The sequence below is a fragment of the Staurois parvus genome, unplaced genomic scaffold (genome assembly GCF_062004578.1).
Source record: "Staurois parvus isolate SC_StPar_1 unplaced genomic scaffold, SC_StPar_1.0 ptg000441l, whole genome shotgun sequence".
Taxonomy (NCBI): Eukaryota; Metazoa; Chordata; class Amphibia; order Anura; family Ranidae; genus Staurois; species Staurois parvus.
Window position 1 is genome coordinate 116021 of NW_028318237.1, and position 12653 is coordinate 128673.

The following is a 12653-nucleotide window of genomic DNA, read 5'->3' on the forward strand; positions in this document are numbered from 1 at the left end:
GGTTAAACATTAGGAAGAATATGGGTACCATGACCAGTAGACACTAGGAAAAGCAGGGGTACTGTGACCACTAGATGCTGGAAACAGTATGGGTACTAGATATCAGGGAGAGTAGGGAAACTGTGACCACGAGGGGCTGGGGGGGAAGAGTAGGGGTACCATGACCAGTAGACACAGAGGAAAGTAGATGTACCATGACCAATAGACATCGGGAGGAAGGGATAGTAGGAAAACCATGGCCACTAGATGCCAGAAAGTATAACGGATCTGTGACCACTAGACACCAGGGAGAGTATGGGTACTATGAGAGTACTGGATATCTAGAGAGTAGGGGAACTCTGATCACCGGATGCCAGGGAGAATAATGGAACCATGTCCACTAGATGTCAGAGAGAGTAGGGGAACTGACTACTAGATGCTGGAGAGACTAGGAGTACCATGACCACTAGATGCTGGAAGAGTAGGGGAACTGTGACAACCAGATTTCGAGAAGAGTATGGGGTACCATGACCACTAGACACTGGGGACAGTATGGGCACCATGATTACAAGACACAAGGGAGAGTAGGGACTGTACCAGGATATCAGATCCCTTCCCAGAAAGCTTCTGGAGGAGAGGATTTTGGCTTCTGCTTTCTGTGCATCACTGGCACTAAAGGATTGCCCAGGTTCTGTAATGAGGGAGGGGTTGCCTTTCATGAATTTGGAGAGAATCCCTTTTGATGATTAGAGATCAAGCTTGGCTTGCTTTCCATGGAAGACTCTATGTGAGAGGGAACCTGAAGCATCGCCCTGTGGATGATTGAGATTGTCCTAGAGTGGAGTGTGTTGGTAAAGTGGAGTCTATGGACCACTTTATGCTCCGCTGTATAATAACAACCACAGATGCTGGGGAGAGTATGGGTACCGTGACTACACCTAGAAGGGCATGGGTTTCCTGACAACTAGATGCTGGAAACTGTATGGGTAATGTGATCATGAAATTCTAGGTACAGTACGAGTTCCAATAAGAGTATGAGTGTCATCACTGCTAAACCTAGACACTAGGTAGTATGGGTTCCGTGACCTCTAGACTAGGGAATGTAAGGGTACCATGATCGATTGACTCTATGAAGGACATAAGTACTGTGAACTCAGGACTCTAGAGAATGGGTACTATAACCTGAGAATTCTGTAATGTTACCCATACTATCTCTAGATCAGGAGTCACCAAAATATGGCTTACTAGCCACAGCAACTGTCTGTGAAAATACCCCAGCTAACTCCGGATGTAAGGGGGGACTCTGATGGGCACTCCTGGATCTAAGTGGAGACTCTGATGGGCACACCTGGGTGTAAGGGGGGCTCTGACAGGCAGTCCTGGTTGCAAAGGGGGGGGGGGGACATGTTAAAAAATAGATTTTTTTTAATCCCAAAAATATTTGTAAAATCCACGTGACATTTGTAGGAACATGTTTGGAGACCCCTACTCTGGATAATAGGGGAAGAATGGCAACTGTGACCTCTAGCTTCTGGAAAGAGAATAGATAACATAATACCAAAAGTTGCAAGAGAATGCACGGGCATCATTACACAGATGCCATTAAATCCATTGAGAATACAACTAGATGTGAAGGACAGTGTGGGCACCCTAAGATTACCAAATACCATTGGAAAGCAGGCACTATACTGCACTTGGAAGGGAGAGATAAGATCATTTAGATTTGCCAAGTATTGGATCAATCATCCTTCATTTCAGCTTTTGCAAGTGATACCCAAATCCTTGACATTGCATTGGAAAAGCTTGTGGTCCGTCTTAACTGATCTTTCACGAATCTTGTTTTAAAATTGATATTTGCATTTCAATCTTTTCCTCATTTTCATGAAAAAACCCCCAAAAAACTCAAGCACTCGGAGAATGTTTGTTAAAACATATTTTTTAATAAAATAATTGGGATGCATTAAATAGACAGAAACTAAAAGATCTCGAGCATGAAATTCAGCGAACGATAACGGGGCGACAGCTTATATTCACAGCAAACGTTAAACGCTAGTGTTAGAACCTGAAAAGGAGGCCATGTTGTTTTAAAATGGTTAGTTTGATGGCTCGTAATGTTCTCTGATTTATGAAACAAATGGAGTTTGCTTTCATGAACGGTTTGCTTTGTTGTCATAAAAAGTAGGTCCACAATTTTATATATAAGCTGTTCATCCATAGTTCATTTGCTATGTGCGAACAGCTTCTAAACCAACCAAGAAAGTAGCAGAAAGGACACAGTACAGTAAGACGTGTTCTGTCCCATCTTACATTTTCTACAGCCATCTCATAAGGTCAAAGACTTGACTAGGGAAAATTAAGAGGATGCAAGGTCCTTATGACTCACGTTTGCACCTAGTCATTTCAGATAAAAATCGTTCCTTCTAAAGCAGTGGTTCTCAACCTGGGGGTCGAACGACCCTTTCACAGGGGTCCCCTAAGACCATCAGAAAACACATATTTCCGATGTGTAAAGAGCAGCTACTGTGTAGAAAGCAGCTACTGTGTTGAAAGCAGCTACTCTGTTAAAAGCAGCTACTGTGTTGAAAGCAGCAGTATTGGAGGTAAAACGACACTCATGAATTATAATTACTGGGTAAATAATTTTATGGTTGGGGGTCACCACAACATGAGGAACTGTATTAAAGGGTCACGGCATTAGGGAGGTTGAGAACCACTGTTCTAAAGGGTAGTGGTATCAGTACTCCCTCTACTTGACATGCCAATAACAGTTCATGATCCTATCCATCACAAGGCCCTGTATACAAGAAAGATAGGTGCTAGAACACTATTGACTGAGGTTCCTGGTTGAATCTGTGTTTCAGAGACCACCACTAAAGTGCAGACAGCTTGGAGAGGGAAAGCGGAATTGTCAACATCAACAGATTGGGAAGTCTGTATTTAATTTATTGTGGGGCAGCAACACAACTGCTTTCTAACTGGGCAAAAGGAAACATGTTCGGAATATGGCAATTGCGGTCTACATTGCCTTAAAAGAATCCTCTGGATGGTGGACACTTTTCTAAATTGTCCAGACTATGGACATTCAAATATTTACATATTATTCCCAAGCAGTAAATAGGGTTACTGGCCTCTGTAGCTGAAGGCACTGTGGAGTAATTCACCATCAAAGTTTACAAGGGAAGTTGTTCAGAGCTCAGCTTTATGTTCGCTCTACTCTTTCTGTGCATTTGGTATGTATTTACTTTAGAGATTAGCAAGACTGCTGGGAGAGTGAGCTGGAATGCTTAGTCACTGCTGGAAGAGGGAAGGCAAGCTGCTGATCTAATGTTGAGAGGGGGGAGCTGAACAGGGGTGCCGAGTCACTGCTGGTAGGTGGGGGCTGAGCTGTCAATTAACATCTGAAAAGGGGAACTGAGCTGCTGAGTCACTGACAGGGGGAAGAGCAGGGTGAGCAGCTCTCCTGAGTCACTGCTGCGAAGTGGAGCTTAGCTGCACAGCCACTGCTAGGAGTGAGCTGAGCTGCTCAGTTACTGCTGGGGTGGGGCAGAATGAACTGAGCTGCTGCTGTTAAGCTGGAAGTACCTACTTTTATGAATTTTGAGGATGAAATCCAAAATGCCTGCAGCTAGAGAAGTCAGCACTGGCTTGTCTTAAAGCAGAGTTCCAACAGTTTTTGTGTTTATTAAAAGTCAGCAGCTACAAAACCTGTAGCTGCTGACTTTTAATAAACACACACTTACCTGTCCCAGGGTCCAGCGATGTGCTCACCTGCTCCATCCCTTCTCTCCGTGGTGCCAGCAGCTCATCTGTGTACACCAGACTGTGACAGCTTGCGGCTTCACAGCCGGGTGCCCAATGCGCACATCGCACTGCACCTCCCGATTGATCCAGCTGTCTTGTGGGACCTGTGAAGGTTCCCAGGAGACAGCGGGAGGAAGGAGGGGGCCAAACTTCCAGCTCACTTCGCAGAAAGTGGGAGTGGGTATCTGTCAAAACCAGGTACCCGCTCCCCCCCAAAAGGTGCCAAATAAGGCAGTGTAGGGAGGGAGGAGGCAAACAAGTGGAGCTTCCACTTTTGGGTGAACTCCGCTTTAAAGCTGATTTACTACTTTCTAAGGATTATGTAAATATTTTAAAGTCTCTAGTCTGGCTACAGTTACACAGCAAGCTGTATATACGTGTCCCATACTCGTTGCCTGATGAGTATATAGTGGTTATAATGGCTGTGGAAAGCCATAAAGTTCAGAGAAAACCAGCCAGCAGATTTTAGTGGGAAATTCTATAAGCCAATTCGTACTATTTCGTCTTCGTTTTTCTCCACTCCTACATTATAATCTTTGAATAGAAACTGAATGCATATTTACTATATGATACCACTTGATATGTTCAGAGCGATGGCTGTATGGTGATAGATGTACAGTTAAAAGCTACTGACACACAAGTTGTTAATAGTAAAAAAAAAATAAACCAGAGGGCTAAAGATTTTTCAGCGGTGGGGTTTGCAGTAAATATTGAAATTATATCACCCATGTAAAGCCCAAACTTTTTTTCCATTTTGGATAAAGAGAACAGATTGGTTAAGACCCCCTGTTGTGTTTTTTTTTTTTTACATTTATGAATGGGACTGTTTTCACCAAACAGGTTTTTCCATTTAAATGATTTCCCCTCATCTCTTTTCCTGACAACTCAAGCATTTTGGACTTCCCATCACTTTCTGTAAAAGAGACCATCATCACCAGGACCAACAAGGGTGAATCTTCCCAGTGGTGACACAGACAGCAATGAAAAACAAATTTGTAGAAAGCAGTAATGAGGGCCCTGTTACTTAAATTGCTGATATTACCCAATTCTGTATATTTAAATGTCAACAATATCTAATTGAGTCCAGTGAATCTTGGTTACATATTAGAAAAAAAACTGATGAAGGGGGAGTGTCCCAACACCTGAAATATCGTGGCTTTCGTGTTCTAACAATTAATGAAACTAGGGTTGCACCAATACCGTTTTTTACTGGCGAGTACTGATACTTCTACTGAAGTATTTGCTGATAACGAGTACCGATTTGAGCCTATACAAAGTAAATGGACTCAAATCACACGTGATTTGAACAGGAATGTGGCGCGATTCCTGTCCGAATGACATGCAGCTTGCCTGCGGGTGCGGTGCAATTTGTGCTCATGGACTGTATGGGCTCAAATCACACTACAAAGGTGTCCGTTCAGAGCATTTGCACGAGTATTTTTGCAAATGCTAAGTATCAGCACTGATACTGGTATCAATGCAACCCTAAATTAAATCTTTTCCTGGACTTTACGATCACTGGTATGGCGTCATTACAGCGATCTACAAATCCGAATTTGCCCCAGGACTCCCTTCTTCTTGGGTGTATTCTGGTGTATGTGAGCAGCCCCACTCAAGTGAGTCAGCTTAACTAATAAACATTTATTCACAATATTAGGTATCAAAAACATGCCTAGATCCCACCATTAAAAACCAGACAGGGGTTCCTATACACATTATATCCAAAATGTAAAAAAAAGTTTTGGTTTTACATACACTTGTTTGCTTGGCTCTTTTGCCTTTTGGTCTGTTGAGCATAATCGTGTTTGACTTGGTCACATGATGCTTTAAGCACCAATCAAAAGTTTTTCCCTTATGAGAACTACCTTATTATTTGGCTTATTTAAATTTCTAACAGATGTCTTATGATTGGCAGGAGAAAGAGCAAAAAAACTATCACTGGCATGCAAATAAAAAAAATAAAAATACAGCCGCCTAATGAAAGTGGCTATTTGTGTACGATCAGGTTTAGATTTATAGAGTCTCTATGTGAAGAGAGACAGGTCCACTTGGGAAGGGCCAAGTGGTCCATTTATAAATCCAGCTGGCAAGAGCTTTTCATGGCCTAGAAGTCACTAGTAGTCAGAAATTCAAACTGTACAGCAAAGCGAATTGGAGATGATCAGATACCGCTACACAAAAATTAATAAAGTAAAATAGTAAAAACATTTTCTCTTATGCACTGACAATTTAAAAAATAATGAATTCTATCTCTTCATAAAAGTCTTCAAAGACATTGGATTAACTATTTTAAAATGAATAGGAGAAAATGATTTTACCATTTTGCTTTTTTCCATAATTTGTTTTTACTGCATTATGAATAAGTGGAAAAAAGAAATATCATTCAATACGGGTTTTTAATGTTTTTTTTTTTTTTTAAATGTCTGTGCTGCAGTAAATATTTGACCTATAAATGACAGCTTGCTAGCACTTGGTTGATAATCACCAACTTCAAATACAATATAAAAATAAACATTCGGCGCTGTGGACAGTGCTGCACATTAATTTAGATTTATTTCAGATAGTACAGGTGTTTGTATACCATGCGGGGGAGTCAGAAAATAAACGGAGAAATTGGATTGGAAATTCCCGAGAGTGTTGTCTTCTTGGTTTGACACCCAAACACAACGTTGGTTTAAAGTATAATTTATAGATACCCTTGATATTGGTCATATGCAGGGGCGGACTGACCATTTGGAAACTCGGGCACTGCATGAGGGCCCGGGGTCAGTAGGGGGCCCCATGAGATGCCCCTGGTACCTTTTACATAGGCTTTTTTGAGTTTGGGCAAGGACACAGGGCCCCATGATCCCCTATTGCCCGGGGGCCCCATGAGTTGTCAGTCCGCCCCTGGTCATATGTAGTGCTGAATTCAAGGGGAATAAAGAAAGAAAAGAGGTGGTGGTGGTGGGGGGGTTGGGAAAAAGACCCCACAAATGAAGTAGAAAGGGATGTGTGGCGGTAAGGGGAGGGGGGATCGGCAGGATACAGGGTAGAGAAGTAGAGGTGTAGGTCTTGATTTTACAATTTTAGGATGTTTTGTGTTAACCTTCAATGGTACCTGAACAGTCCATCCATTTGTGTTGCTGCATGTTATGGTTTGTTGGGATGTTAATGGGTATGTATAGGCAAAACTTTTTTTTTTTTCATTTTGTATAGAGTAGGGAAGCATTAGACCCTTTGGGGTTTATTTACTAAAGCTGGAGAGTGCAAAATCAGACTCACTTCTGCATAGAAACCAATCAGCTTCCAGGTTTCATTGCCAAAGCTTCATTGAACAAGCTGAGGTTAGAAGCGGATTGGTTTCTATGCAGAAGGGAGTCTGATTTTGGACTCTCCAGCTTTAGTAAATAAACCCCCTTGTCTCAGTTTTATTGCTGTCTGTGTACCTGCTGGGAAGATTCACTTTGTCTTATTCTTGTGGCCAACATCACCAAGCCAGAAAGGGGAAATCTTACATTTTAGAGATGTCATGAGAGCAAGGAAGGAGGGGAAATCTTCCAATGAGAACATTTTTCTGGTAATGCCTAAGTTGGGAATTTTCCCCAGTTTGTAAATATTTCCACTCCTGCTTCTGTTGCACCTTCAAGACAGGAAGTAAAGGGAATCTTCCCCAGCAGGACACAGAAGCAAAAACAAAAAAACAACACAACAACATGACAGGGGCTTTAACCCTACTTCAAAACAGACAAAAAAAACCTTTGGATATAAATACATTTTAACCCCATAATGCCAGCTGTGCACATATATGTGAACGCAACACTGTGGACTTTAAAGCCCATGGGTCAGAAATATATGCACAGCTGGTGTCCCATTGGGGTTGATTTACTAACCCTAGGTTCACATCTGTGAGGGTGGTGCCGCTGTGGATCTGCATGAAAATCCGTGCAGCTGCACCACCCGCACAGAGAAATGCAGACCTGTGGACGGGTGCCATTAGTTCTAATGACACACCGCCCACACTGGAAAATGCAACCGTACTGGGAACCGAGATTCCTCTGTGGGCTGCGTTTTCCAAAGAAGTGCAGGGACTTCTCTCCCTGCGTGTCACGGGCATGGGAGTCCATTCAAATGAATGGGCTCTCGTGCCCATGCGAAACACAGCCCGCACGGCCGCATAGATGTAAACTGGGGGTAAAGGCAAATAGACTGCACTTTGCAAGAGCTTAGTAAATGAGGCAAAGCTTCATTTTGCAAAGAATACCCAACCAGGTGCAAGGAAAAGAAAAACAAACCCTGCATTTTTGCTTGCACATGACTGGATGATGGAAGTCAGCAGAGCTTCCCCTTATTAACCAGGCTCTCAAAGTGCACAGTCTATTCGACTTTAGTAAGTCAACTGCATTGTTTGCTGGGAGCACATTCACTGGGTACTCCCTGTACAGTGACCATGCTGTCAGCAACCTCAGTCAGTATTCACACTTGGGAGTTGAGGATAGGCTCCCTATCATGTGACTACTGTGACAGTCAAATTAAAGTAAACACATGATGGGGAAGCCCACCTCCCAGCAGTAAGAATGCATTAAAGAGCCCCAGCTCTCTCAGCTGAAAGGGGTTGATATCTAAATTTACAACAAAAACAAACTTTCTGCTCTCACAATGAATGTACTTATATATATCTAAAGTAGTCAGAAAACCTTCCGGACCACCACTTGTAGGTAAGAAGGGTTGGCTTACCATGATTTGTTACTGAAAAGATGAGCATTAGTACAAAGACCTGGAGGTTTTCTTTGCAAACGATAAAATCATAGCAGCCTGGGAAAGGGGCAGCCAGTGAAGGAATCCAACGTGGTCTATTCCAACACACACTCTTCCAACGATTTATTCGGGGACCACCGACATGACTAAAACATAAAGTGCCTCAGATATACTGACAATGATTTTAGCAAACTACTCTGCATTCTCAAAGATGCCTCCACTGTATGAGGCTCTAAGTTCGCTCTTGGATCTTGTGGCCCACAATGCATTGCTGCTGGTATTATTAATACAGATTTGAGTTCATAAAACACAATTGTTGTACTGGCCCCCTTTTTTTTTGTTTCTGAAAGCTTTATTGAATAATTCACAAACCTTTGCTTTAATTCTCTGCTTCCTGTTTCTACTCCTCTACTGTCATGCAAATGTCATGTCCAAAGTCAGTTTGGAGATCGCCTTCATGTGCATAGACAAGGATTCAAAAGACACTGTTTGAATCAGAGGCACCCCTATAACCACTACGGATATTATAGATTTAGCTCTATATATACACAAAAATCTATCTCCATAAGCAGTGTGCCATTCAACAGTACTACTAAATGTTTTTTTTTTATATAACCGTTTAAATTACACCCATTTAATCCATGGTAAAATGCTGATACGAGAGTCTAACTGCCAAAATACAGCCTTACGGAATTAAATACAATTTACAAATACGATAATTACAAGTTTAAAACCATCAACAATATTACACCTAGAAATAAATACTGCAGGGCAGGGCAACACGAAGGTTTCTGAGGAAAAAATGATCTGTCCGTAACCGACAGAGCCTCCGGCAGAAGTTCCCCAGGTTCCCAATATGAGTTCATGTTCGTTTAGCTTGGATTTAAAATCGGATCGGGGGATTGTTGCTCCTCGTGGGCGGTCTCCTATTAGACGTCAGCCAAGTACTTCCCTTCAAGAGACAAAAGATTTTGGAGATTTTGAGAAAAAAAAAAAAAAGTGACAAGGAAGCTAATGCTAACCATACACTAGCTAAAAAATTGTTCAAACTTGTTCTCAGATAACGAACATTTGGTTGTGGGAGCAAACAATAGTGCCATCATCTAATGACCGAATTTCGAATGATAAATCGTTTCATGGATTTTCATAAATGAATCAGTTTTTTGTTTTGTCTCACATGCCCAGTACAAAAAGTTAGATTTTTTAATGGTCAAGAAACACATAAACCTTTCAAGTTATTGTTCGTTTGGTAAAAGTTTTTCAACCTGTTCCTTTGATTTTTTGGCTCTGAAAAGTAAAAAAACGATTTTCAATTTGTGACCACTAACTGGAGGAAAAACGAACACACAGTCCAAATGACAGATTTTCGAACAATTTTTTTGTCTAGTGTATGGAGACCATAACTCTGGGTTCCCCACTAGAGGATCGAATTCCCCTCCACCCCACGTGTCTGTATATTTTTTTTATTTTATACTTCTTTTCAAGATGTATTCAGGCAGGTCACATGATATGTAGGGTCCTCTGTCTCTAAATCTTCCGTTTCAGACGTTCAAGATACAGTGAGTGGTGGTAGCGTGATGACATCAAGAACAATGATCTCTGCATCATTACTTTGTGAATGCAGGAAGCAATGCTGACCCCCCTCTCAGCGGGCAGGTCCATGACACCATGCACTCACAGTATGGCCTTCCTTGTCTTGGTTGAATGACCCTATTAAGCCATTCAGCCTGAAAGACAGAGGACACCTTGTGGCAGAAAAAATACAGGAGTGGATAGATCTATGGTAGCTTTCATTGCTAGAATGTATTTAAATAACTTGACATCTCCATCTTTGTTTCCTTTTTTAGCTAGTCACTGACTTGGAAGTATGCAGGCTGACAATCCTAAATGTACTGGCTTGTACATATGTTCTGGGTCACTGACTCCCTAGGTAGTTAGGAAGGTTGAAAAATTAAAGTGGTTGTAAACCTTAGTCATGAAATATGAACAAAGCATATCCCTCTATAGTGTGTACTTCAATCCAGAGTACTAAGCGTCATTTGTCTGCTGCTTTTTTCCTCTGCTATCAGCAATGACTGACAAAGAAAACTGACACCAAGAGAAAAATGGTGACAGGGGAAGGATCTCTACCAGATTGACAATCTCTGCTCTGTTCCTGTGTGCTGTGAGGAGGGGGTTTTGTCCCTTCCCTCTAATTACCTCTCAGAGCTCTCCTCAGTGAGCTCTTCAGTGTGTAACTTCAGCTCTCTGCCCCACCCCCTTTTTTTTTTTTGGACAGTTCTACAAGCCTTATAAATTCAGCACTTTCAAGGGATGAAGAGAAGACTGCAGATAAATAGGTACAACTTATGTAGGAGGATTCATTTAATCTCTGTGTATCACCTGAGGCCAGTCACTTCACTGAGTATATGTAAGGGTTTGCAACCACTTTAAGCTAGATATTTTACTAGTTCAGCAAGGTTTGAGCTTTCACAAAAAAACAAGCCACCAATTGTGGGTCCTCTATTTCTATTCTAATTTGCATTAATGAGACCAAGTAAGATGACAATAACCATTCATCTCCTTCAATATCTGCCATGTTAAAATTACAGGTAAACGTTTTGTAAAAGCTATCCCCAGCTCTCATCCATTGCCCCTTCAATATACAGATCTAGGTCCCCACTCCAGCAGGTCCGTGGCTTTGGCCTCCCACCATGTCTGCGGCCCAGGTATTAAAACCTAGAGTCAGGCTACCCATGCCCATCCCACAGACTTGAATAAGACACCACCTGAGCTATATGGGTACTTCTATTGTGTCATCAATGCATAGGCAGCCCAACACTGGATGTTTACTGGCTGGGCTGCAGCCATGGCAGGAGGCCACAACCATCAGACAAGGTAAGTCCCTGCTGGAGGGGGCAGATCTATAAACTAAGAGGGCAAGGAAAGGGGGGGGGGGCTGGGGAAAGTTTTTGCAAGACATGTACTTTGAAGTTTTCATACCTGCTGCAAACCTCTTTTTGATAAGTGAGAAGCGATATCCTCCTCCAACCAGCTCGATGTCACAGCCAGACAACGTTGACCCTTCACTAGTGAATTGTACGGCTAATGGAGCTGGTTTACTTGGGCCTTCAGTCAGCTGGAATCTTGCAAGCAGTGAGCCAACCCCTGCAAGAAGGGAAAACAAAAAGGTGACTACAGAATTTCCATAGCTGTTGAAAATAACTCTGAAGAGACCTCTTATATCTTTTTTTCTTTCATACAAAAGCTGAATTTTGTAAACTGATTGTAAACTAACAAGCAGAGCCCTCAGATTCCTTCTGTATTGAATTGTATTGTAACTGCATTGCTTGTACTTATGGTGTAAAGTGCTGCGCAAACTGTTGGCAATATATAAATCCTGTATAACAGGGGTCTCTACAGTTTTTAAACAAAGGGCCAGTTTACCGTCCTTCAATCTTTAGGGGGGCCGGACTGTGGCCAGTGGGAATAGAAAATGCCATGGGCTTGGTTTACAAAATGGAGGTAATAACATTTTCACATAACTGGTGTCAGTGGGAGGAATGGTGCCCCAATCATTGATGTCAGAAGGAGGAATAGTGCCCCATTCTTGGTGTCAGAGGGAGGAAGAGTTCCCGATCATTAGTGTCAGCGGGAAGACTAGTGTTCCATCGTTGGTGTCAGCGGGAGAAATAGTGCCCCATTGTTGGTGTCAGATGGAGGAATAGTGCCTGATCAATGGTGTCAGTGGGAAGAAAAGTGTTCCATCGTTGGTGTCAGTTGGAGAAATAGTGCACCATTATTGGTGTCAGTGGGAGAAATAGTGCTGTCTTTGGTTTCAGTGGAAGGGATAGTGCCTCGTATCAGTAGAGCGCCCCAAGGGCCAGATAAAAGTAAGCGAAGCAAATGCAATGGACTTGGTTTACTAAATGGGGGTAAAAAATGTACATAATAGGTGTCAGTGGGAGGAATAGTGTCCCATCATTGGTGTCACTGGGAGGAATGGTGCCCCATTGTTGGTGTCAGTGGGAGGAATAGTATCCCATCATTGGTGTCAGTGGGAGAAATGGCGCCCCATCATTAGAGTCTGTGGGCATAATAGTGCCCCATCATTGATGTCAGCGGGAGGAATAGTGCCCCAATGTTTGTGTCAGTGG

At 42.4% G+C, this 12653-nt stretch overlaps 1 protein-coding gene across 1 annotated transcript in view; it reads right to left on the reverse strand.

Annotated features, from left to right (window-relative positions):
- Positions 1–1897: 1897 nt before the first annotated feature.
- Positions 1898–12653, reverse strand: part of SGIP1 (SH3GL interacting endocytic adaptor 1) — a 230210-nt gene continuing 219454 nt past the window's right edge. The window contains exons 22-23 of the mRNA XM_089687948.1: positions 11500–11664; positions 1898–9469 (exon numbers count right to left, since the gene is read on the reverse strand). Coding sequence (XP_089544074.1) covers positions 9447–9469; positions 11500–11664 — 188 coding nt within the window. The 3' untranslated portion in view covers positions 1898–9446. The remainder of the gene's footprint in view (positions 9470–11499; positions 11665–12653) is intronic.